Genomic DNA, 25,092 nt, shown 5'->3' with positions numbered 1-25,092 from the left:
GGGAAGTAAGTGCAAAATAACGTTACGCACGACAGTGGGACATATTCTACACGCCCCAGTGATGCTAATGTATGCAGTCCTCAGCACTCTCTCTAAGTTAGTGGTGTTATAGCCCTCCCAAAGAAATACCCACCAATCTAGGCAACTGTGTGTCTAAATTTGCAGAACCACTAAGTTTTACATCCATAGTACGACATGCGGCTTGAGACCCCATTTCTTGCCGAACATAGATTTACTAGATTAGAAAGGTGGCCTTCTTAACTGGGGTCAAGTGTTTCACCAAGATATTTAACTTCCGACGAGAGCGTAAACAACTGGTTGTGTATTCTAGGAATAGCGTGAACTCCGTTTTGTCAGAGTTGGCTCTAAGACCGCATTTGGCAGCCCAACGACTGCGTACAACTAATGCTCCTTCCAAAATTTCACCCATGACCGAGAATCAAGTATAAAAACGTCTAAGTTCTATTTTGAGCAGTTTTCAGTTAGTGGTTACTTAATATTTGCCTTGTCTTTTCGCCACTCGCTAACGCATGGCGAATCGAGGGTGCCTAACTAGTATACAAAATATATGTTGGTAGCACTGGAAAAGTGCTGCCAAAACTACATTTGTTTGGAAGAACTTAATGAGTATTAGTAAGACTGCGTTCACACAGGGCAAGTTTTGTTGCTTCAACTCGTTACTTGTGATGCTCGTGCTCTGTCAACACCGATTGTGTTTTCGATCTTCTTAATGTTGTTATTGACTGTAGACTAAAAACTAACAATTGCGAGGTATGTGAGCACGACGGGCAGCACTAAAAAAGAATTATCTCTGTATGAACAAGGACTAATGAAACTTGCCTAATATCGGAAAAGAGAGTTGGCAGCACTGAAAATAGTGAGTTATACCAGTTTTATGAGGTATAGTAGCGAATCGTGCTCGATAACTTTTTTTTTGCTTTCTCATGCAAATTGTTTTTCAATTGAGCAGAAAAACGGGGAATCGGTTCGCCAATCAAATAAAATCTAATCAATCAATCTTATGAGAATTACTCCGAACAGAAACTGCACTCCGATTTAAATCGGATTTTTCACAGAGGGGGCAGCGACATTTAGAAAGCGTAATCTGTTCTGCTTTGATTAGTAAGTCAATTTCCCGTTATTGTTTCGTAGTTTTCAAGATGCCTCATATAAAAAAATACGCACAGCCCGCGACAAACGATAGCACCACAACATTTTGACCAGTTTTGACTATTTTTTTTTTTAATATTCCTATTCTTTTATTAAAGTATAGCTCATTAACTAACAAAAAACATTGCAATACAAATATCAAACTTTACACAAAAATTATTAAACATTCACAAAATTTTTTTAAATAATTTTTTTTAATTAGGATTCTCAAAAAAAAAATTTTGTTTGCAGTTTTTAATTTTTAATGCAATAAAAATCGAGTTTAAAGTTGTTGATTTTTGATAATTTTCCCTATGAAAAAATGTGCTTTCATTGTAAGGAGAAAATGTGCAACTCCGTCAGAGAAAAGAATTGTGAAAAATTAATGGCATTTTATAAAAATATAGTTCGTTCTATAACTGATGCCTTATTAATCCAAGTTTCAAACCATCAACAAGATTTTTAAGTATTCAGCAAATTTCCATACGATTTCAGACTTTTTAATCAAAATTTTAGGAACCAAATTCGGGTATGCAGTTTTATAGGCCCTTAAATTTTAGTTTAATAAACTGAAAGCTTGAAGGAGCTCTAAACTCTGATTGATGTTTGATAATTCTTTTCCTTGACTGTTGCATATTTTTTCCACCAACACATTTGTTGTTTTTTGTTTTTTAATTATGCATTATCATATTGTATAGGGTGGGCCATGTAAAATTTGCTTTTTGAATCGGCTATAAAAAAAAATTAATCAATATTTTTTCAAACTTTGAACATTGTCATTTATGAATGAAAAATAATATCGTTCAAATGACTGCCACGACTGGCTTTACAGTAGGCCATTCGATCAACCCAATTTTTAAGCACATTTTCGATTGTTTGGGCTCCAATTTCATTAATGGCAACTTCGATTTCGTGTTTTAAAGCATCATTCGTCTCTGGATGGTTCGCATAGCATTTGTCCTTAACGGCTCCCCACAAAAAATAGTCCAACGGACTTAAATCACAGCTCCGAGGCGGCCACTTGATATCGGAATTTCGGCTGATTATTTGGTTTTCAAAAACGGTAGCCAAAAGTTCGAGTGTAACTTTGGCAGTGTGACAAGTTGCACCGTCCTGTTGAAAACAAATGTCGTCCATGTCATCCTCTTCAATTTTTGGAAACAACTCGTTGAGCATGTCACGGTAACGCTCGTCATTTACTGTAACCGCGGCTCCTCGCTCATTTTCGAAAAAAAATGGCCCGATGACGCCGCCAGACCGAAAACCGCACCGAACAGAGACTCGTTTTGGATGCATTTGCTTCGCTACAGTAACGTGTGGATTTTCTGAGCCCCTAATCCGACAATTTTCCTTATTGACGTAGCCACCGATGTGAAAATCAAAAAAGAAGAAGAAGACTCACCACTTTGGAAATAGATTTTCAATATTTCCCAATTTTGTTCAAGCGTATAGCGTCCCATTTCGTAAATGTCAAACCTTTAAGTAAATTATGAACACATTTGACATGTCATTTGTGTTACCATTCTCAAAAAAATAGGTGGTTCAAAAAGCAAACGCTATATGGCCCACCCTGTATTATCACTAGAAGGCGTATGTGAGCCACTTAAGATGCATTAATACGCCCTCAGTAAGAGGTTTTGCGCTTAATACCACAGGAGCCGCCTAAAAGGGAACCGGTGGGTGTTCGCGCCTCTTCGTCTTTAGACGCCCAGATATCAAAGCCATTTGAAAGGCGCCCTTGACTGAAGGAACTGGTATTGCCAAAGCTCTGTCCATGCGTGACGACGGGACTGGTATGAAATGTCACATTGTTTGTACAAAATTATTAAGTCATTATCTAATTTGACTTTTTTTTCTTGCTTCTACTCATATTATAATTACACATACCTGTCCTTAATTGCCTAAAAATACTTATCCTCAATGAGCATTACAGATAAATCTAGTTTAAAGTGAACTATTCATAAATAACAAAGGCTACCCAAAGTAAACCTAAACTCATAGACATCATTCGAATATTTATTCACACACCTAGAAACTAGCTTTTCTCTGGTATGAACTGGGATATGTCGGGTAGGATCGTACAGATCCGATTCGGTTGACACTCTCGTGGAATAAACGGGTAATAATCACCTCAAAAAGTAGTTATGGGTCATCTTTCATTGCACTTAAAATTTAATTCCACATTCGCCCTTAGGTTGTGTTTCCTGTACTGACATTTATGGTGCGCTTTTAAAGTTTCGTGCGTGCCTATTAATTGCTCCATTTATCGCCATTAAATAGGTATTTATTTTTTAATGTCCGTATATTGCCTCCATGGCTCTTACCTCTTACGATTACACTGTTCAAAATTAAGACAAAAAAATACGGTAAACAAAAATATGTTTTTGAAAAGCTTTGAATCGAAGAAGCATGAAAGAAAACTTAGCGTAACTGTTCATTCCGGAAAAGACTTCAGTAGAGACCAGTAAATTTTCAAATGTCATTGCGATCACTGCAAATCTTAGTGTTAATAACATGGGGAGCGCCAGTCTGGTGCTTCAACCATTTCACCCATGCCAGGCTCTTTCATGCTAGGGAATATAATTGGTCAGTATATGATTTTAATTACGACATTCATTCATGCCATCAAGTCAATACCAGGAAATCCAAAAATGTCGCAAAAGTAACTTTTAAAGAAAGCTACCTATTGAAGACCGAAAAATTCTAAAGGTGGAATGTATTTGGCCTACCTATAAGCCTGCGGCAACTGTTTATAATCTAATGCTCAGAAGATCTAAGTGAGGCGCGTGGCGAAAGCATTTTGGTAGCAGCACATATTTCCAGTCTGAAGTGTATTGCCTTCAGAAGGCCTTCAAGCTGTACCATTCTAACGGGCTATGCACAAAAGCAGGTCGGGCATATGCTGACTCTTTGGAAGCAACCAGTAAGCCTCTGCAAGACTCATATTTGTGGATTGTGTTTTTGAGAATATCCCAAGGCAATTTTTTTCATTAACAATATGCTCTCTGGTCTAGTGGGTAGGTCCAAATATGTAGCATTAACTCGCCAAGTATCATATTATCTTAACATCTGGTATAGTCGTCAGAACATTAGCAGGTCTACTTATTGTCGACATATCATCAAATTGAAACCAAGTTAAGTGATTTTCATACCTAAAGCTAGGCCCAGACAATTCGGTTCGGTTAGGCCTTAAAAATTAATGCTCCCGCGTTATTTATTGGTCATAACCACGCCCCCTCCTACGTAAAGCTGCGAACAGTAAATAAAAGAAAATAATATATAGCAAAATTACTCATCTTTAATATAAATTATTTACCCAAAACACAAAAATACAAGTAAAAAAAGTTCAAAAAAATTATTTTAAATTATATTAAAATTATTTAATAAAACAAAAAATAAACAATAAAATTCCCATTAGTTATTGGATTCAAATATGACATGAATATCTTTGAGATCGAATAAATTCTCACCCATTTTCTATTTATTGAGAACAAAGTTTAGATCGTTTTGCGAATTTCTGCAAGGGCACTAATCTTGAATTTTAATTAAATTTAATTAATCAAGTAAATAAGTTTATATTAAGAATAGACAAAATCGATCAATAACCACGCCTACCTTCCATATAACGGCAAATTTTAAAAGCGAAAAACATCAGAAGGTGGTAACTATGTCATAAATGTAGTAAAATTATTTAAATTGTATAGAAGTGATAAGCCCGAAAAAAGAATAGAAAATATACGAAAAGAAATATGAAAGAAAAAAATTGGAAAATACACAATGTCACACCCATTTCCGTATAAATGCTTATTGGCTCCTCATCGCATGAATCTCATAAGTGGCTAGTTTAAGCCTAAACTTAAAACATTCCATTTAGATCTGACATAAATACTATTGAGATCAGATAAAGACCACGTATCTCTGGTGTTATTGCGCTATAAATACCATTGTCTATGATTTTGTTTGATTACCAAAATCATCAGCTTGCCCAAACTAAATTTTAATGAAATGTGCGTGGATATATACAGATCAGTTCGAATAGATTTTAGATCTTAGATATTTCAACATTTTTGTATAGTTTAGTGGATCTCTGGGGACCTCTGCTCCCTTGCGGGTTACAGTCCAGTACCAATCTTGTGATGCTTCTGGTGGTTTTCTAAGCGTTTATGCACGGGTTTCTCATTCGTTAATCTTCACAACGCGTCGATGCTGGCGGAGTTTGGCCAGAATATTCCACAAATGATTTGTTGACAAAAGGCATTTGTTGACAAAAGATTGTAGCTTCTGGGTACTTCCGTACAACAATACTGATTTCACACATGGGCTGTTTGCATTTGCCCGTATGCCGCCCTTGCTTGGTTTAGCCTGCAGTTGACATCTTCATCTGCTCCACCGTTTGCCGCGATAATGCAGCCGAGCTGGCAGCAGATTTCGACAAATTTCACCAGACTTCCATCAGATATTTTATATCTTGCTTTATTCAGGTGGGCTCTCGTAGCCTTGGGCTTGGCGATGTAGACCTCCGTGTACGCGCTAGCGTGACTAGTCTGTCCGTCTGCGCACGCATCTCAGCGAGTTTGTGAGAGAGGAGGCACATGTCATCGGCAAAGTCCAAGTACTCCAGATGTCTGGTGAAACTCTCTACGATGCCTCTGTTGTGCATGGTCAATCGGTTAATGACGTGATCTGGGACGATGGCGGTGGAAAGGGGACAGGAGGCGAGACGGGTCACAATCTTACCTTACGCCTGGTTTGGTGGTGAATAGGTGACTAATATTACCATTATGTAGCATTACCAGTTCGGAGTTCCTTATATGTGCACAGGCATACATAATATAATAGCTGGCTCAAAATTAATCACCCTATCCTATGATTTATAGTTTTTGCAAACGCCGTCATACGTGTAGACAGCTGCAATATACAACGAACAAGCAATGGGCTCGTAACCAACTTTTTTATTTAGTGAAAAAGTTATTTAAAAACATAAATCGTATGATTTATTTTGCGCCTACTACATAAATCCATATTTCCCCATGTATATCATGTTTTTAATTCTTATGTGCTTTACATTAATATATATATTTATATATGTATATGGTCCTAAGGCTCCACAGAGGTAGCAAAGAGATAACGATTGGTGAAAACCTGCAGCGAATGGAGCTCAGAGGCTGCAAGTTTCCAGATTTCGGAACCGTACATAAGAGCGGACTTCACGTTGAAATTAAATATTTTTATTTTTGTGCACCGCGTGATAATCGTGGAGTTCCACACAAAATTTCGATCACCAAAAGTTTGCTTCCTTTTTTTATACGGTTTTCGATGCCATCTCTTGAGCCACCATTAGCAAAAGCAGTCCATGTCTTCGAGCTCAACGTTACTGACTTGGAACAGTTAGTGTTTAGACGCACCATCTTTATTATGGCAATGTCTATTTTTAAGCCTACTTCTGCGGCAGTTTGCGCTACTTACGTTAATGAATTACTTAAAATCAAATGCTTATCTCTGTCTTCAAAAATTTTCCAAGTGTAAACAATAATGCGCAAATTATTTCAATTATGCCACGTGAATATACTTCCGTTTAAAAATATAAGCACACTTAAGTGCTCACGCGCCCATATATACCCGGGAGCTCATCTGCGCTGCACGCATAATCAGTCGCAATGCCTGAACATCCTGACCATCCTGTCCATTTCGAAAGCTTCAACTATCTAGCCAATATATTCTACGCCAGCTTTGGCTTGGATGCCTACGAGAAAGTGGGAGTGCAACCAACGAAAAGGGCTTTACGATTACGTCGCTTATTGCAAAAAATATATTTCATCATAGTAATTACCAATAAAAATATATGTTTGCTGAGCGAGTTGATGTATATACTTTTAGCCTTCGCAAACAATACCAACTTTGTGGAGGCGACTATGCTCACTTCATTTATGGGCTACGTCATAGTCAGTGATATAAAAGTTTTTAGCATCTGGAGTCAACGTGCACGTATTGGCGCCTTAATGCGTGATCTGTACGCGCTGTATCCCAAAACTTTGGCCGAACAGCAGTTGTACAATGTGAAAGGTGAGCTGCAACGTTATAGACGACTTGCTTATGCTTTTATTTTGCTGCACGAAGTGTTAGTCTGGAGCTATAATCTCTTTCCGCTGCTCAACTATCTAATTTACGACTTTTGGTTGGGGATACGTGAAGTGGTCATAGAGTTGCCCTATAATTGTTGGATGCCATTTGATTGGCATGGTAATTGGCGCTTCTATCCGATGCTGATCCATCAAATCGCTGCCGGACAGGTGTGTTTCTCCGGGCAATTTGCCAATGATTTGCTCCTGAGTGCAGTAGCCGTGCAACTAATTATGCACTACCGCCGACTGGCCAGAAAGCTTGAAACGCATGCTGCGGGTTTGGGAAGCGATACCGAGAAGAAGCACAAGAAAAGTGTTTTGGCGTGCAGTGCGAGGGATTTGCAGTTCCTGCGTGACATTATCGTCAAACATCAGATGGTTTTGAAGTGAGTGAACATATTTGACTTTTCCAACAATTTGCTGCAGTAAATTTCTTATTTTTAGACTCTCACAGGAGTTTAATGAAATTTTTGGCATTTCGTTGTTCATCAGTTTTACCTTCACCGTGCTGAGCATCTGTTTGGTGCTCTTTCAAATCACCATTGGCGCCAGCATTGATTCGTTACTGATGTTGGTGTTCTTTCTCTTCTGTTCGTGGGTGCAAATTTTTCTCATCTGCTATTATGCACAGGGAGTTTTAGAGGCGGTAGTTAATATTTTTCTATAAATAATACATTTTATCTATATGGCTTCCTCTCTCTCTCTCTCCCTTTCTCTCTCACTCTCTTAGAGTGAAAATATCAGCCAAGCTGTTTACAATCACAATTGGTATGATGCTGATTTGCGTTATAAAAAAATTATATTACTAATAATGCAACGCGCCCAAAAACCAGCCAAGTTGCAAGCTACTTCCTTAGTTACTGTCACTATGTCTACGATGACGGGTGTGGGTACCGTCTAGTTGAACTTTATGTGATTTGAGAATTTAAAAAAAATATTTTTTTTTTTTGCAGATCCTTCAAATAAGTTATAAGGGATTTGCCGTTATACGCACCATGTATGCACGTGAACCCAGAAAGGTTTAAAATTCAAGTTTTTGTAAAGACAAACCATATGTAGTGTTTACAAATTACCAATAAAACGAATCTCGAAACTCATCATAAAAAATAAATAATTAGCGCGAACACTTTTATTAGGTGTTTGGATGAGCTCCTCCTCCTATTTGTGGTATGCGTCTTGATGTTGTTCAATAACTGGAAGGACCTACATGTTTATGAGAAGCTTTTTCAAGGCAGAAATACCCTCAGTTTCCCGTTGCCTGCCGAGGGGCGACCGGTACTAGGAAAAACTTTTTCTATAATTTTGGTGTTTCATGCACGAAGACTCGAACCTCGCACTCCCGAATAGTAGTCACGCACCAGTCCATTCGGCGGCCGAGAATCACCATACTTAGGTATTTATAATAGAACGAACTCAAAGTAATAATTCAGCATGAACCGCTTCAAATCCCCGAAACTATTGAATTATTTCCAAAATCTGTATTGAAACAGATCGCATAAGAAAAATCTCAGGTCATTTAGAGAAAATATTTTACTTTTCCTTTTACTCCCCGCTCACATTGTTCCAGTAGCCCTCCAGCCTAGGAATTCAAACTGCACTGAAAATTGAACACAGTGATTAGATGGTGATTTACTTTTCAACCCAGTGCGGGATTTCCAGTGCAATTGAAGTCGTGAAAACGGAGAGAAAGGTTTATTCTAATACCGAGGGGTTGTAAATGGGGCAAGCCCCTCCATTTTGTTAAGAACATCAATACGCACGTAACAAATTGAAGGAGAAACTCGACCAAATTCTCAACAAAGAGAGAGGAGGTTTTTACTGCTGAAATAATGTAAACCGACCTTAAATATTGTAAATACAAATGTGGACTCCGCATAATTAATGGGTAATATTTCCCTCTGAAAAGGCGTCTAAGCCTTTCCGGCTGTCTTTTCAAACTGTACACCAATAAACTCAAGCCATTAGAAACATGGAATGAGTTATCAGAGATAAGTTCTTTGTAACCTCTTTCCAAGGCAAAGTATATCTCCTACATAGAAGGATATGAGAAATCGGATGAACTGGCAAAACTGGGGACATCCTATAATGCGCGCGAAGCGGTAGAAATAGGCTGTCCACAAGGCGTGCACAAAGCATTATTCCCGAAGCAGGCCGTTAACAGATGGACTAATAGGAATACCTGCAAAATAACTAAACAAACGTGGCCCAATTTCGACACATCCAGAACTGACGAGTTGTTAAGAAAGCCACGAGCAGTCATATTCAGAATTACGTCAGCAATAACCGGTCACTGGCCTTTGGGAGACCGTGCAAGGAAGATGGAAGGGCACCCCACAGCGATAGATGTAGAAGCTGCAATCAAGAAAAATCTAAGGAAACAGTGTGTATGTGGGAGTGCCCAAGTCTGGGTGCTCTACGACATAGAACGCTTGAAGAATTATCAATGGTTAACTTGAAAGAAATTGCAGAAAAACAAATAGACGAAATAGGCAGATTCATAGCCAAATCAAGATGGTTTGACTTACAAGAGGCAATGCTTCTAAAAGCGGGGTATCAAAATGGCATCTTTTGTGCTAATAGGTCTATTTATAAGTTCGTGCGGTTTTACAACAGATGGCGTAACTTGATTATTATTCCATCGATCCACATTTCCAAACATTCATTGGAGAGCTACTGTCGTAAGGCACAAACGTCAGTATAAGTTTTTTATTTGAAGCGTAAACAACAATATTTTTACCACACTTGAAAATGTCGAATTTCGTGCCAAATAATGTGTTTTTGCGGGGAATTCTTCTTCATTATTTTAATATGAAGAAAAAAGCAGCCGAAAGTCATCGTATCTTGGTGGAAGTTTATGGTGAGCATGCTCTATCTGAGCGAACGTGCCAGAAGTGGTTTGCACGCTTTAAAAGTGGTGATTTTGGCTTGGAAGGCGAAGAACGCGAGGGTGCGCCGCCAAAGTTCATGGATACCGAATTGGAGGAATTGCTCGATCAAGATCCGGCTCAAACGCAAGAAGAGGTTGCAAAAACTTTGGGAGTTGATCAATCAACCATTTCCAAACGTTTAAAAGCCATGGGAATGATCCGAAAGGTAGGCCATTGGGTGCCGTATGAATTGAAGCCAAGAGACGTTGAACGCCGTTTTATGGCATGCGAACAACTGCTTCAACGGCACAAAAGAAAGGGTTTTTTGCATCGAATTGTGACTGGCGATGAAAAGTGGGTCCATTACGACAATCCAAAACGTCGGGCAACGTATGGATACCCTGGCCATGCTTCAACATCGACGTCGGCGCAGAATATTCATGGCCTGAAGGTTATGCTGTGTATCTGGTGGGACCAGCTGGGTGTTGTGTATTATGAGCTACTGAAACCGAATCAAACGATTACGGGGGATGTCTACCGACGACAATTGATGCGTTTGAGCCGAGCACTGCGAGAAAAACGGCCGCAATACGCCGATAGACACGACAAAGTTATTTTGCAACATGACAATGCTCGGCCACATGTTGCACAAGTGGTCAAAACATACTTAGAAACGCTCAAATGGGATGTCCTACCCCACCCGCCGTATAGTCCAGACCTTGCGCCATCCGATTACTATCTCTTCCGATCGATGCAACATGGCCTGGCTGACCAGCACTTCCGTAATTACGATGAAGTCAAAAAATGGATCGATTCGTGGATTGCGGCAAAACCGACCGAATTTTTCACAAAGGGAATCCGTGAATTGCCAGAAAGATGGGAAAAAGTAGTAGTAAGCGATGGACAATATTTTGAATATTAAATTTGTAACCATTTTACGTCAATAAAGTTTCAAATTTCGAAAAAAACCGCACGAACTTATTCATAGTCCTATTAATTGGGTCTGGACTGTGTCACTCAGACAACACCTCCACAACCACCACCACGCTGGTTGGCTTTGTTTTTTATTTTAAGACTATGACAAGAATACAGCGTTCAGTTCCTACCAAAGTGTTACGAAGGGTTTATCTCTTAGAAATATTTACTAGTAAAAGTGGGAATTACACTTTACTTTAAGCTACATTTTAAAGTATTCACCAGGTTATGGTATCAACCAGCATTTATAGTAGAACTTCTTTATACAAAAATACAATATATTTCATAATAAAAAATAGTTTAAAAAAACTAAAAAACACGCTTTTATTGCTAGTCGAACTAAAAAGTAGAAAATAAATTTTAATGACAAAGAGACCTATAATGAAGTAATAGCAAATCGAACGATCAGTCATAGTCAACTACCTCAGAACAGAATTATAAGAAAAATTAAGATGCAAATAGAGTAATTCAAATTAGAGTTAAAAGCTTTATTTGTCAAAATTTTGTTCCGTAAAATTATTTCAAAATTTATGTTTTGATTATTTTATTGTAATTAAAAAAATTACATCTATTAATTTTGAAAATTATTTCATCTTATATGAACATTGAATAGAGTAAATTTGCGTGTATGAGACTTGTAGTATCTACGCATGTGTAAAGACTATACAAAGTGAGAATGCAACTACCCTGAAAACGTTTTAGCGTCTATTTGTACTGCAGTGCCGCGTGCCCGAGCAAGTTCGAATTCGAAAGAGTAAGTCGTAGACTCCCGAAATCAGTAAGAGTAACTCGGAGAGTGCAGGCATGCGCAGACCGCGCATTAGCTCTGTCGTTCTTACTCTTCTACAGAAAATCTACTGCTGTGGGCAAAAAGTAAGGTGAATTTATTTGTCAAAGTTCGCGGGATTAAAATTTCGCTCTAGTTATTTTTTTCAAGAGTTGGCAGCACTGTTAATAACATCTGGGCCAACTTTCATGTGAATGTCATTATCAGTAATATATTTACGCTTGTGTTTACCAAATGACCAAGAGTACATTTTTCGATTTTTACAATGTCTGATTTGATTGAGCAGAGAAATGCCATCAAAATTTGTTTGCGGAATGAAATTTCGACTGCGGAAACGTTTAGCATGCAGAAGGCATTTTGTGATTCGACCATGCCGCAGAAAAATGTTTATAAGTGGTACAAAGACTTCAAAGAGGGTCGAGAACGTGTTGATGACTTGGAGCGTTCCGGACGACCATCGACGTCAACAGATGACCAACACGTCAATAAAGTGAAGGAGTTAGTGCTCAAAAATCGTCGGTTGACTGTAAAAGGCCTTACTGATATAATCGGAATATCAGAAGGATCTGTGAAAACCATTTTGAAAGACCATAGATAAAAGCTGAATCGAAGAAGGTGCTGAGGGCTATACCGGAAATGGACTATTTGGCATGTTTCGGGGATTGGAAAAATCGTTGGCATAACTGTATTTCATCGAGATGGGATTATTTTGAAGGGGATGAAATTGATTTACAAGAATAAATAAAGATTTTACATTTTACAACCAAATTCACCTTACTTTTTGCCCACAGGTAAAAAAAGAAAATATTAATCCTGGCAATCCTAATAAGGATAATGGAAAACTTTTATCAAATTATTGCATTGTCATCGGTCCTTGATAGGTGTGCAAAATTCCAAGTCGATCAAATTTTTAGAAGCCAGTGAAAGTTAAGCTCAAAGATTCCGTTACATACATACAACCCGAGCTAATAAAAGTGTGTTAAAAATTGAAGGAGAAACTCGACCAAACTCTCAACAAAGAGAGAGGAGGAAATGAAAAACCAAAATATGTATTTAATTTAGGTACTGTAATAACTACACAAATTTGAAATATTGCGTATCACTCTTCTTTAAAAAAGTCACCAATTATTTTCTACCATTATTAAAATTAAAAATGTATCCTGTCTATTTCCTATTTATATTGAATTGTTATTGTGTTGTTCACTGCCTTTAAGATATAGTTTGCCTTGACTGCAAATATTACCCTTTATCATAATAAAAATATTCCCGAAGCACGCGACTCATATTTAATTTGTCTTAGTCGTATAACCAATTCAAAATCAAATAAATAATCACAAATTAGTATAATAAATATATTTCGACTCCCAAGCTGAGTGTATCATTAAAGGCTTGCCACATTTCTAAACGCCCACAAAATTATATATTAAAAAATGCGTGCTTAACAAGTGAAATCAATTTCCGTTAATAACTTTACATAATCAAGCAATTGAATATTTGCTCACGACTCACACTCATCCCCAATCTAAACTGCAATTACACTGGTCTACAGCGAAAATATTTTTTCAATATCCAAATATGCACGTGAGCGAAAAATGTTAGCTGCATTCACATTTTTCGAAAAAATTCTAACCAAATCTAAGTCTCAACCTGCTTTTTAGTCTACTTATTTTATAATTTACTGTTAATACCTAACAAGCCAACCTCGGCTCTAAATGTTATGCTGAATTTCTGAGTAATTAATTTATTTTGAAGACCATTAGGAGCCAAAACGGAGCCTAAGGGAAACATCGATGCTCAACACAAACAAACGAGAGCACTCGCTCATACTTAGTATGTCTCTAGGTGTTCCTAATACCACCGAATTTTGTTACTCGGTGAATATATACCTAGAGAGGGCTTATACACTCCATTTTCCATCCAGAGAGGACTGGAAAAATGGTGTAAGAAATAATGAAAACAGGGTCAGTATTTATACGGATATCTCCAAACTTCATAATCAAGGTGGGAGGTGGTGTATATTCGGAAACTATAGACACCAATGTATCTTTTCGCTTTCCTGATCATTGCAGCTAGTTCCAAGCCGAAATCTCGGCAATCTCAGAAAGTTTTTAAGTGCTAAATAAAGGCGTAGCAATCCATCTACTCTGGATAAACCAACCAACCAACCAACTAACCAACCAACCATCCAACTAAGGTAGATGAGTTAGTTAGATTGGGATCCTCGCTAATTAGTCAGGACAAGGTTGGCATACCTGAGCCCTTGGCAACACGCAAACTTCCAATAGACAGACACCCAATTGACGTTGCTCATTCAAACTGGAGACAGGTAAACACCTGCGCTATCAATAGGCAAACAAGACCCGTATGGAATATGGGTGCACTAAGAGTCTACTTAAATTAAGTAGGAGGGATCTAAGAATCGTGGCCTATCTAGGCAGTGTCTAATAAGACACCGTCTAATGACTATTACCCAATAATAATAGGGGCAGCATCTAATGACTTTTGCAGAAGTTGTCAGGATATACAAGAGGAAAAGGCAGTCGAACACCTTCTATGCAGGTACATGGCTCTGTGCAGAAGACGGTGGAGATTGCTCGCTCTCACTTTTCTGGACAACATTGCGGATATCGCAATTGTCAAACTAGCTTGTATATATAACTGGCATTTTAAATGCCATGCAATGGCTTAGGACCAAGTAAAGTAAGGATAGAATAGTTCGGGGGGTATCACAAGGGGCCTCCAACTAGCCTAGGCCCGTCGTAGAACAGCCACTGCATCTAAACTAGCCTAACACCTGATGATGATGCTTATAATTAATTGTTATCACTCCTATAACTGGACGCTAAGTGCCTGTTAACGCTTGCTTCACAATAAATAGTTTATAAAAATTATTATTAACATTTTTTTTTTTAATGTTTTCAATTTACTTCTTATCAATTCAAGCCTACAACCAAACCAATTTTTAGAAGAATTTACGACAATTTACAAAATACTTGCATCACTTGACATGAAATCGCTCAAATCAGATATATCCATAAAAATATAATTGGTGATTCCACTCTTTTTGCGTGTTTGGTCGAGCTCCTGCTCCTATTTGTGAGGTGCATCTTAATGTTTTCCACAAATGGAGGAACCTTCAATTTTACGCCGCCTTCGAACGGCGGTTGATTTCTATGAGGGCAGAAAGGTTTGACATTTGTTTGCAGAGGAGCGAACGCTATTAGAAACATTTTTTATTGTATATCAATTTGAGTTTCGCACCAGGGTGTTCGAACCAGTGCACTTCCGAATGGTAGTAACGCTAGAACCCATTTGGCTACAGCCATAATGAAATACCTTTAATAAATATCTGTGGAACACTTGCGAAATGCATCGAAAACTGACTATCTGGTTCCCAAGATAGATCTGAACAAAGACTATAAAATACGAGTACCCGGCAGAAGGGATGGGCAAAACGGAGTTATATCAAATGATAATAGTCACCATACTTAGCTCACGGCTCAAATATAGACAACGCCACTGGATAGGGAGTTTACTCGGAACAATTATCCTTAAATTGCTACTTTAGACTCCCAGACTGGATAGCAGCACAAACGATAAGACTAATGAACTTACCTCCGACAAACCTTACCATTTTTATTGATAGTCAAGCAGCGATCAAAGTACTAGCCTCAGCGTACACCAATTGAAGATGTGTTAAAGAATGCAGCAGGTCGCTGCCCCTTATCCAAGAACACAACACCACACTTTCCTGGGTCCCAGGCCACTCTGAAGTGGAGAGAAGTAACATAGTGGATGACTGTGAAAGGAATAGCTCTAAGCTTAACCTTCAGCGAGTGGTAGAGAACATAAACAATCCTCTAAACGAGCTGTACACAGCGATTGAGCGTAATCGCGGAAACCAATAGAAGCCTCCGACTACTAACTGCAAAGTCTTCAAAGCGCTCTGGCTAAAACTGAGCTCAACCATCAGCGTTCTCACAGCTGTTATAACGGGTCACTGAACTATTGGAACCCTAGCCAGTAGAATTAGTGTGCTTCACAATGAATTCTGCAGGAGTTGTAGAGATGCAGAAGGAATAGAGTTGGTATAACACCTCCTCTGTGAATGTCCTGCACTTCAAACAATACATGCCAAATATTTATCTTGATGATTATTTCCTTAAAGACCTGGGACTAGTTCTTAAAAAGATCTAAATGGTTTAAGCAAGTTAGGGAATGCGAATCAAAGAAGGTATCACAATGGGCCTTAGTGACACCGGATGTCTTGTCTTGGACAAACAACCTGGCTAACCTAACCGTGGCGTTCCTCCACAAACCAGCGAATTGCTCTTAGCAGCTAAGGCGCTCTAACACATCGCGTAGCTTTGAAACAAGAAAAAACTGAAAATTTGCTGCACGCTATTACCACCCCGCCACATTTTTTTTCAGTTAAACTATTTCGCTTATTTATACTCAACCATGCTTCTGTTGGCGCGCATTTCTCAGTAAGCATGTCGCCGAAAACAGTCTCTTTTGGTGCATTCATTAATCGAGCCAATTTCTGGTACAAAGCAAATGGGCTTGCGACCTACGATGATGTGTACGACGATGAACCAGCGGAAAAGTCAACAAAGAAAGGCATAGCAGCATCACGCGTACGTCTACGTAAGCTTTTCTGCTTCATCAGCCTTCTCAATATACACGTGGTGCTGCTCTCAGAAATTGGGTTCGTTGTTGCTACTTTTGTGGAAAATGCAGATTTCTTACAAGCAGCCACAAATTTGTGCTACATAGGTTTCGTTGTAATGGCAGTAATTAAAACTTGGAGTAATATACGACAACGTACACACATAAATGTTCTTCTGCAAAAATTATACAAAATATATCCAAAGCACGCCGCAGATCAACTCGAATACGATCTACAAAGACATCTTGATCAATACAAACGAATGAGTTTTATATTCGTTTTCATATACCTCTGTACGGTTTGGGGCTACAATTTCCGACCGTTATTCCATTATTTAATTTCCAAATATTGGCTGCACCAAGGAGCCTGGGAACGAGCAATACCCTATTATGTTTGGGTACCTTTTGAGTGGCGTGACAATTGGCTTTATTTTCCGTTTTATGTCCTCGAAGTATATGGGAGCCAAACTTCTCTTGCTGGTTATGTGGCTAATGATTTGTTATTATGTGCCACAACAGCTCAGCTGATAATACATTTTCGGAAATTGGCTAACAGCATAGAGCAGTATAAGGTTGGTGGTGGCCAAAGTGAGGTGCAAGTTGTACAAAATCAGCAGGACGAAAAAGATTTGCGCTTCTTGTCTGCCGTCGTTTGTTATCATTCCGAAGCACTAGAGTGAGTTGGTGGATTAATTTTTCATAGTTAAAAATGCAAACGTAAAACTTATTTTTCGTTTTGTTTTACTACCTTTGCAGGCTTTGTGAACTGATAAACGAAATATTTGGGACGCAAACACTGGTCAACTTCATCTCGACTTCTTTCGTGATGTGCTTTTTGGCTTTTCAGTTTGTCATTGGCGTGCCCCTTGATGAACTAATTATGCTGGTTTTGTATATGGTGTGCTCGCTCTTTCAAATCTGTATGATTTGCAGCTATGGACAAGAACTCATAACGACGGTAAGTAAGACGCATTTTGTTAAATAACTGTAGCACTAGGATTTGTTGGCCAGTTATGAAAATAAATTTGCTTCTTATTTGATTCTAATAATTTTTTTCTGAAAATATGTATGTCGTTCGCCAATAAAATCAATATAAATTCAAGTTTCAAACCTTGTGCAAATTGGAAAAAAATTCAACAAATTTCCATGAAAGTTTCCCAATTTTACATCAAAATCAGAATAAAGTGAAGGCCACCGCCGAATGGGTTGGTGCGTAACTACCATTCGAAAATGAGCAGGTTTAAATATCCGTGCATGAAACACCAAATAATAGATAATAGCTTTTTCTAACAGCGATCGCCCCTCGACAGGCAATGGCAAACCTCCGAGTGTATTTCTGATTTGAAAAAGCCCCTCACGAAAAACATTTGCCGTTCGGAGTCGGCTTAAAACAGTAAATCGATCCCTCCATTTGTGTAACAACATCAAGACGCACACCACAAATAAAGGATGTTTGCGTTAATTATATATACACTCACTCCTACCTTATTTGATACAGATAAGATTTTTTTGTAAAGTCAATTCTCAATATAAAAAACGAAAAAGTGTTCACTCATTTCATTGTAATGCAAGGAAAAGTAAAAACATACAGACAATTGACGCCGCAGCTTTAATGATGCTATTAAAAATAAGCAACTATTTATAACTAATTTTTAAAATTTTAAGTTATTTAGTACTTTGATAGATATCCGTTTTTATCAATTACAGCTTGAAGTCTTCGTGGCAAGAGGTCAACCAATTTTTTTGTGTATTCTGAACTAATTTGCTTGCACTTATCATGTATCGCTGACCACAAATTTTCGATGGCGTTCAAATACGGTGATTGTGCAGTAGTTTCAACAATGTGTGACACATATATTATATATTAACAATTTTTGTATTATTTGTGACTTGTGCCTAGGGTCATTATCTTGATAAGAACGAAAGTCATCTTCAATTTGTAATTTTCTAGGGCCTAGAACCACATTTTCTTGCAGAAATTTTAAATAATCCTATTTGTTCATTGTTTCTTCGTTAAAGATCAAATTTCCAACTTCATCTGATGACCTGCATGCCCAAAACCGTGACGTTCTCACCGCCGTGTTTTATAGGAGCTCCGTATTGGCCTCGCGCCATATAAAACATCTGGCAAGTGGTCCACATAAGTTAATATTTACCTCGTCTGCAAAAAGTACGATCCTCCAAAATACTCTGGTGCTATTTAGATGGTCACGCGCAAGCTGCAAACTTTTACTTCTATTTCTTGCACTTGCGAAAGGTTTATTACGGGCTATTCTATCATTTAAATTTGATTCATTTCAGTTAACTTTGGAGTGCTTGTTGCTGGATTTTTCTTCACTTGGCGCACTAACCAATGACACTCTTTTTGTGCTTTATTTAGGCCCCAAATAATCGTCCCTTATTTACCACACGATTTTCACCCATAAGGCGTTCAATGATGCGCTGAGCTGTTGACGAACTTAAATGCACAATTTCCGCTGTTTTACGATACGATATTCCATTTCTGAAATGCTCTAAAACTAACACAAGCTTTTCTATCGAAATACGCGGTCCCATGGCTAAAAAACACAAGCGTACATAAAATTTAATATTGATTCTTGGGGTTAAGGGTAGTCAGAGGCCCGAAATAATGATGATTTTCAATCATTTTTTTTTTTGCTAGTCAATTGCTTTATTTTACAAAAATAAAAGCATGCATTAATACATCATCTTTCCACTTGACTTCAGCAAAATTCAGGAAAAAAAAGGTAAAATTTATCGCTATTTACGTGGAGCCCATTTCTCCAGGAGTCCCTTGCGGTGATCATCACAAGTCCTTGGAGATTCAACTAAGCGCCCGAGTGCCCTTTTTTAATTGTTGAATGACTCGAAAAGTATTTTTCGGATTCACTTCAAATTTTCACACAATATTAAGATATTATTCTTTTAGAAAATGCAGAACAAAAAAATCCAATTTATTGAAAATTCTTAGGGGTACTAATCCTTTTTGTCAAATTCACTCTACAAACTCTCGCATACTAAATATTCGTTTGTTGATACTTGTGCCGGGAAAAGCGGTACTTTTAACTGTATCATTTAAGCTGCGGCGTGAATTCTCTGTATGTTTTTTTTTTTTTTTGTTTTTTGCATTACCGGGAAATTAGTGGAAATTTTTTTGTATTTCATGTTGCGAAATGAAATAAAACAAAATAAATAAAATATCTGCATGCTTGGTTTTTCCATTTTCGCAAATTCTTATGGCGAATACCATGTAAATTAAGTGAAGAAATACAGTGCAGATTTTCGAAACAATTAGTCCAGTAAATCCAAATGTTATTATTTGTAGACTTGAATATTATAAAGATCGAAAAAAGTCACACCCCGTCCATCCATCTGCTATTACCAGACTATATCTCTCATTGTCTATGAGTTTGTTTAACCAAAAAAATAAACACTTAGTTCAAAATAAATTACTAAAGTTACTTAAACTGCGATCCGAACCTAATTTTGCACTTCCTATAATATAAAATGTTTATAACAAAATAAATTTGTAGCAATTATTTAATACTTTTTTTTATTTTTACTAATTTTTTAATTTCGTTCTTTTGCAAAAGAGTGAAAATATAGGTCACGCCGTGTATAATCACAATTGGCTTGTTGCCGATATTCGCTACAAGAAAACAATGACGCTGATTATACGACGCGCCCAAAAGCCGGCTATGCTAAGAGCCACATCGTTTGTAGATGTGAAAATGGAAACTGTAACTGATGTGAGTAAAAAATGTTGAGGTTTATTTAAAATCTTTAAATGAACGAGATTTTTAATGCAAATTTTGGTGTTTTTTTTTTGTTTTTTTTTTTGGAAGATAGATTCAATAATAACTTTAATGATTTAAACTTCAAAAGTAACATTTACGTTCCAATTTTTATTTTTTTCGAAAATATCAATACAGCTGCCTCCCATTGGTTGTGTAATTACAGTTTTTAAACATTTTTATGCAGACTTTTTAAGTTTAAACCCTTGTTTTATCTGAGCTGATTTGCTGGAGGAAATATTTAAAAAAACGGATTTTATTTATAAAAAAAACTAGATGTTTTAAGGTATTTTCAAATCAGTACACAAAAATACTAATAGTTTTGCAAAATATTTTGACGGAAGTCTTACTTACTTACTTATGTGGCGCTACAACCATCCGGTTTTGTCCGAATCCAAAATAGCGCGCCAGCTGTTTCTATCCTGCCCTCGTTGCGGCCAGTTGGAAATCTCGAGTGAAGAAACGTTCTGCAGCCCTTCGTGCTTTCATTTTTTTAGTACCGTGTCGTAAATTCGCCTTGCAGAAGCATCTTCTTGCATACGGCTGACAAGGCCTAGCCAGCGTAGCCGCTGTATTTTTACACGCTTAACTATGTCCATGTCCCTAGATAGCTCCTATGACTCGCGGTTCCACCGTACGCGGTACTCTTCAGTAAGCCGAGGCGGGCCAAAGATCTTACGTAGAATTTTTCTCTTGAAGGCTCTCAAAACTTTTTCATCTGCTGTTGACATAGTCCATTCTTCTGCGCCTTATAGCAGGACGGGAATGATAAGCGTTTTGTAGAGTGTCAGTTGGGGCCTTCGAGAGAGAGCTCGATTGCCTACTGAGCCCAAAGTGATACCCGTTGGCAAGAGTTATTCTCCGTTTAATCTCCAGGCTCAAATCATTTCTGTTGTGAATGATGGTCCCAAGGTAGATAAAGTCCTTCCCAACCTCGAATTGTTGGTTGTCAACTCTGATATATTGTCGAAGAAGCGAAGACTCCTTGTGTGTTGGCTGCAGTTAATTTGTTTTGCCCTCATTCACTACAAGTCCCAGATTGCTCGCTTCTCTTACCTTGTCTGAAAACTACCTTGGTATCGAACGGCTCTAAGAAGTTACTTCCAATTCAGACGGTGATTCTGGTAGCGCGCAACGTCATCTTAGACAGCCGTATTAATTTCGTGGGGATACCAAAATCAGACATAGCGGTATAGAGGTGATTTCTATCCGTGCTATCAAAGATGACTTTGAAATCGACAAAAAGATGGTGTGGGTCGAGTTGTTTTTTATGGGTTTTCACCAGGATTTGACTCTCGTGAAGATCTGATCTATGCTGAACTTACCAGGTCTGAAGCCGCACTGATAACGCCTAGTCAATTTGTTAACGATGGCCTTCTTTCTCTCACACAATACGCTCGTCAGGATATTATATACGATGTTAAGCAGGCTTATCCCGCGGTATTTTGCGCAGATTACAGGATCACCCCTCTTATGTATTGGGCAAAGCACACTCAGGTTCCAGTCGCTTGGCATGCTCTCATTCGACCATAGTCTGCAAAGGAGCTGATGCATGCGATTTGTCAGTTCTAAGCGTCCAGCGAACCTTGGCTGACACAATGTAATGATCCGAGTCGTGATCTCGTTGATTGATCTGGAGATAGCCAGATAGCTATGTGTCGATCAGCCTCATACCGTTGTCGGTATTTTCGTCCTGAAGGCTAAATTTTACGACGGTTGAGCCAAAGACATCTTCCTTGCCAACTCTGACGTTAAAGTCATCAAGCACGATTTTGATATCGTGGCGGAGGCAGCGGTTGTAGGTTTCTTCTAGACTTCCGTAAAAGCATTCTTTGGTCTCATCGTCTAACTTTGACCTGGAGTATGGAACTGTGAGACAAGATGGCGCAGTCTCTGGCCAACTACAACGCCTACTCCGAATTCGTCCTTCGTTTAATGATAGCTGTAGTAGATGTCGCAGCAAGGCATTTAGAGTATCTATTCTGCCCGGTCCATCGCATTTCTTGGAGTGCAATGAAATCAGCCTTGTATTCATTGAGTGCTGGTTGATAGCGGCACCCGATCTGTGGAGAGTTCTGAGGTTCCAGGTGCGTATCCTCAAATCGTTGTCCTTATAGCTAAAGCGGGGGGCGCCATCAAACGAAGGAGTCCTTGGAGTTATTTGGATCTTTCGTTGGAGTGATTTTTTTACAAGAAATAAATATCGGTTGTGACATCGGTTGATCAGTGATCGGTTGCCATGTTAAATGCAATCACGCACTTTGCTTTGTGTTTCTGCTTCCTAGACCCCCGAAAGACAGAAGTCTTAATAATAAATTGTATAAATTCTTAAACAAAAACATAACCTTTTTTGGATAGAGAGTAATACACCCTAATGTACATAGGTTTCCTAAGCACTTGAAATATTTTAAATTATTTACTTTTTTTTGAATAGTAATAAAATGGTGCTACGAATACAACTTTGCTGAATTAAGACTGTCATTGATGAAATGGTTAAGTATTTGACAACGAAAGGTCTCAATTTCTCTATGGTCAAAAAGAAATAAACTCAATCTTAAGGTGTCCACAGTTACCTGGCATATTAAAACGAGTTGCAAATCTAAAACGCTTCAATTGGCTACTCACTATATGCATTTCCCTGTGTCTTAACACCTATTCAATTACCTTTGCTTTCGTCCCACCCTAAGAACTCTTATATTAATATCTCTATAATTTGAAGGTTATTGAAGCATAATATTAAGGTAATGTTTTTCAATTTTATGTATAGATTGAGTTAGATTGCGGTGATACTCCATAAGGGTGTAGAGGCTACCGTCTTAGTCCTAGAATCCCTCTATGATACCACTGGTATGGACTCAATTTCCCCCTCTACTTCCCAATATAATAAAACTACTAAACTTAACAAATGATAAAGTACTGTTGATGACTGCAGTAGTCAGATAAACGTAGACATAGGGTCAGCTGCAGCACTTCTGAGTTGATTCCACTATCGACCTTATTATTTAATATTGAGCCGCCAGTGAAGATAGCCACTGACCTCGGGTCAAAATTCTGAACGTTATCCCATTTACATCTTTCTGGAATTCGTGCTGAAAAAATATTTTCTAAACAGAATTGGGAATTAGTGTAATTTAGCTCATTCCGTTCCCGGAGGAGTTTCGAAAATGTTCGGGTGCCCAAATCTGAAATCTTTATTTGGTAGGCATTGCCCGAAATTTGAAGTAGCCGAAGTAGATATCAATGGGGAAAATTTAAAATTGTGTCTCACGAGCGTCTTACGAGTCTTGGTTGGTGTATAAGGCAGTATTCTTGTGAAAAGCGCTTAATGGATACTGCCCTTTGTACCTTTTCCATTTTGCTCATATAATGTCTAATTTGCCAATGTTGCAAATAGTGACCCCGTAGGAGAGGGAGGTACACAACCGCACTGTTCAGTCAGAACACTTTGTGCAGTTTAAAGCCTCATCTCTTACACCTATAGGCGTTTTGCATAATAAATAATACATAAAATGCAACGACCACTTTTCTTGGCCTGTCTTCGATATTTCGGTTCCAGTTGAGTTTACGATGTAGAAAAATCTCGCGGTACTTAACCCCGGTAGCAAGTGTAATTCCCACCCCATTTAGTAAGGTGAGCTTGAAGCCAGATATTTTATATTTGTTTGTGATTAGCGCCATTTTGTGCTTTATGGCGTTGACATAATTTTATAAATATAAAGACTTTGTCTCATTTGTGTATGAATAAATAAATATATTAAGTGAAATTGAGCACCGAACATATCTTCGTTGTGAGCCGATTTCACTTTTAATATTTATTTAATTTTATTTAAATTTATTTATTTTATAAATGAAATTTATTATATATTTTCTATATGTATTTGTATTTATCTTTCAGTTACTACAATTGTCCTACAAGTTCTTCGCCCTCATACGAACAATGTACGTGCGATAAAAACTAAGTCGCAGTTAAGACTCATGAGAAAATAAATGAAGACCTCGTTCTATTGACACAGACACACATAGGATGTATATATTAGGGATGCTAATGACTTTTTCAACTCCGGAAAATAGTGGGATTGCACGCACACAACACTGGTCATTTCAGGATTTGTAATTTCTAAAGCGGCATATGAAATGGAGTCGGAAAGTCCCTTTTAATAGCAAAAAGCAACATTGGCTTTAACTTTTTAGCAAATACGGACACGTTTGAAGGTTTTTTGTTTTGTTTTGTAATATAAAAAGCAACATAGAAGGAAAGTAAGTAATAGCACTGGCTAGCCTGATTTTTTATTTTAACATAAAATAATATGTCTTAAAACCTATTACTTCCCGCTAAATCCACCTAACTTGTACGAAATTAAAAAATATATGAACTTCTTTCCTTCAACCACAAAAATACATTTGCTTACTTTCTCCGAATTTTTAATCGATATTTTTTCGACATATCTTAAGTAGGTTCAATGGATATGATTACACACTCAGATATTATTAAATACGCATAAATGCAACCATCAACCTTTTCTGTCGTTACTACTGAAATTATATTGACTTAAAGGTAAAATGTATATTTAGAACCCATTTATGTATTATTTATTATGTGGAAGGAGAACTTCTCAAACACTATTGATGGAATTTCTTTCGGGTTGTGTAAGTTGTGGCAAAATAATGAATACCTAACACTTTTAGTACCGAGCGAAAGGAGCGGACCTAAGCGAAGAATATCGGGTAGG

The 25,092-nt window shown here is 37.9% G+C and overlaps 2 protein-coding genes across 2 annotated transcripts; both read left to right on the top strand.

Moving 5' to 3' along the window:
* Positions 1 to 6,806: 6,806 nt before the first annotated feature.
* On the top strand, positions 6,807 to 8,172 carry LOC128863447 (putative odorant receptor 85d). The gene is made up of 2 exons (XM_054102637.1): positions 6,807 to 7,573; positions 8,004 to 8,172. Exons 1-2 carry the CDS (start codon positions 6,807 to 6,809, stop codon positions 8,170 to 8,172), a joined length of 936 nt encoding a protein of 311 aa, XP_053958612.1.
* An 8,221-nt stretch (positions 8,173 to 16,393) lies between these two features.
* Positions 16,394 to 24,698, top strand: LOC128857773 (putative odorant receptor 85d). Its single transcript, XM_054093525.1, has 4 exons — positions 16,394 to 17,244; positions 17,325 to 17,526; positions 20,162 to 20,317; positions 24,258 to 24,698. Exons 1-4 carry the CDS (start codon positions 16,394 to 16,396, stop codon positions 24,312 to 24,314), a joined length of 1,266 nt encoding a protein of 421 aa, XP_053949500.1. The 3' UTR covers positions 24,315 to 24,698.
* The last annotated feature ends 394 nt before the right edge of the window (positions 24,699 to 25,092 follow it).

This window comes from Anastrepha ludens, chromosome 2 (assembly GCF_028408465.1).
Source record: "Anastrepha ludens isolate Willacy chromosome 2, idAnaLude1.1, whole genome shotgun sequence".
Lineage (NCBI taxonomy): Eukaryota > Metazoa > Arthropoda > Insecta > Diptera > Tephritidae > Anastrepha > Anastrepha ludens.
Note: the sequence above shows the minus strand (reverse complement) of the source record. Positions and strands in the feature narration are given on the sequence as shown.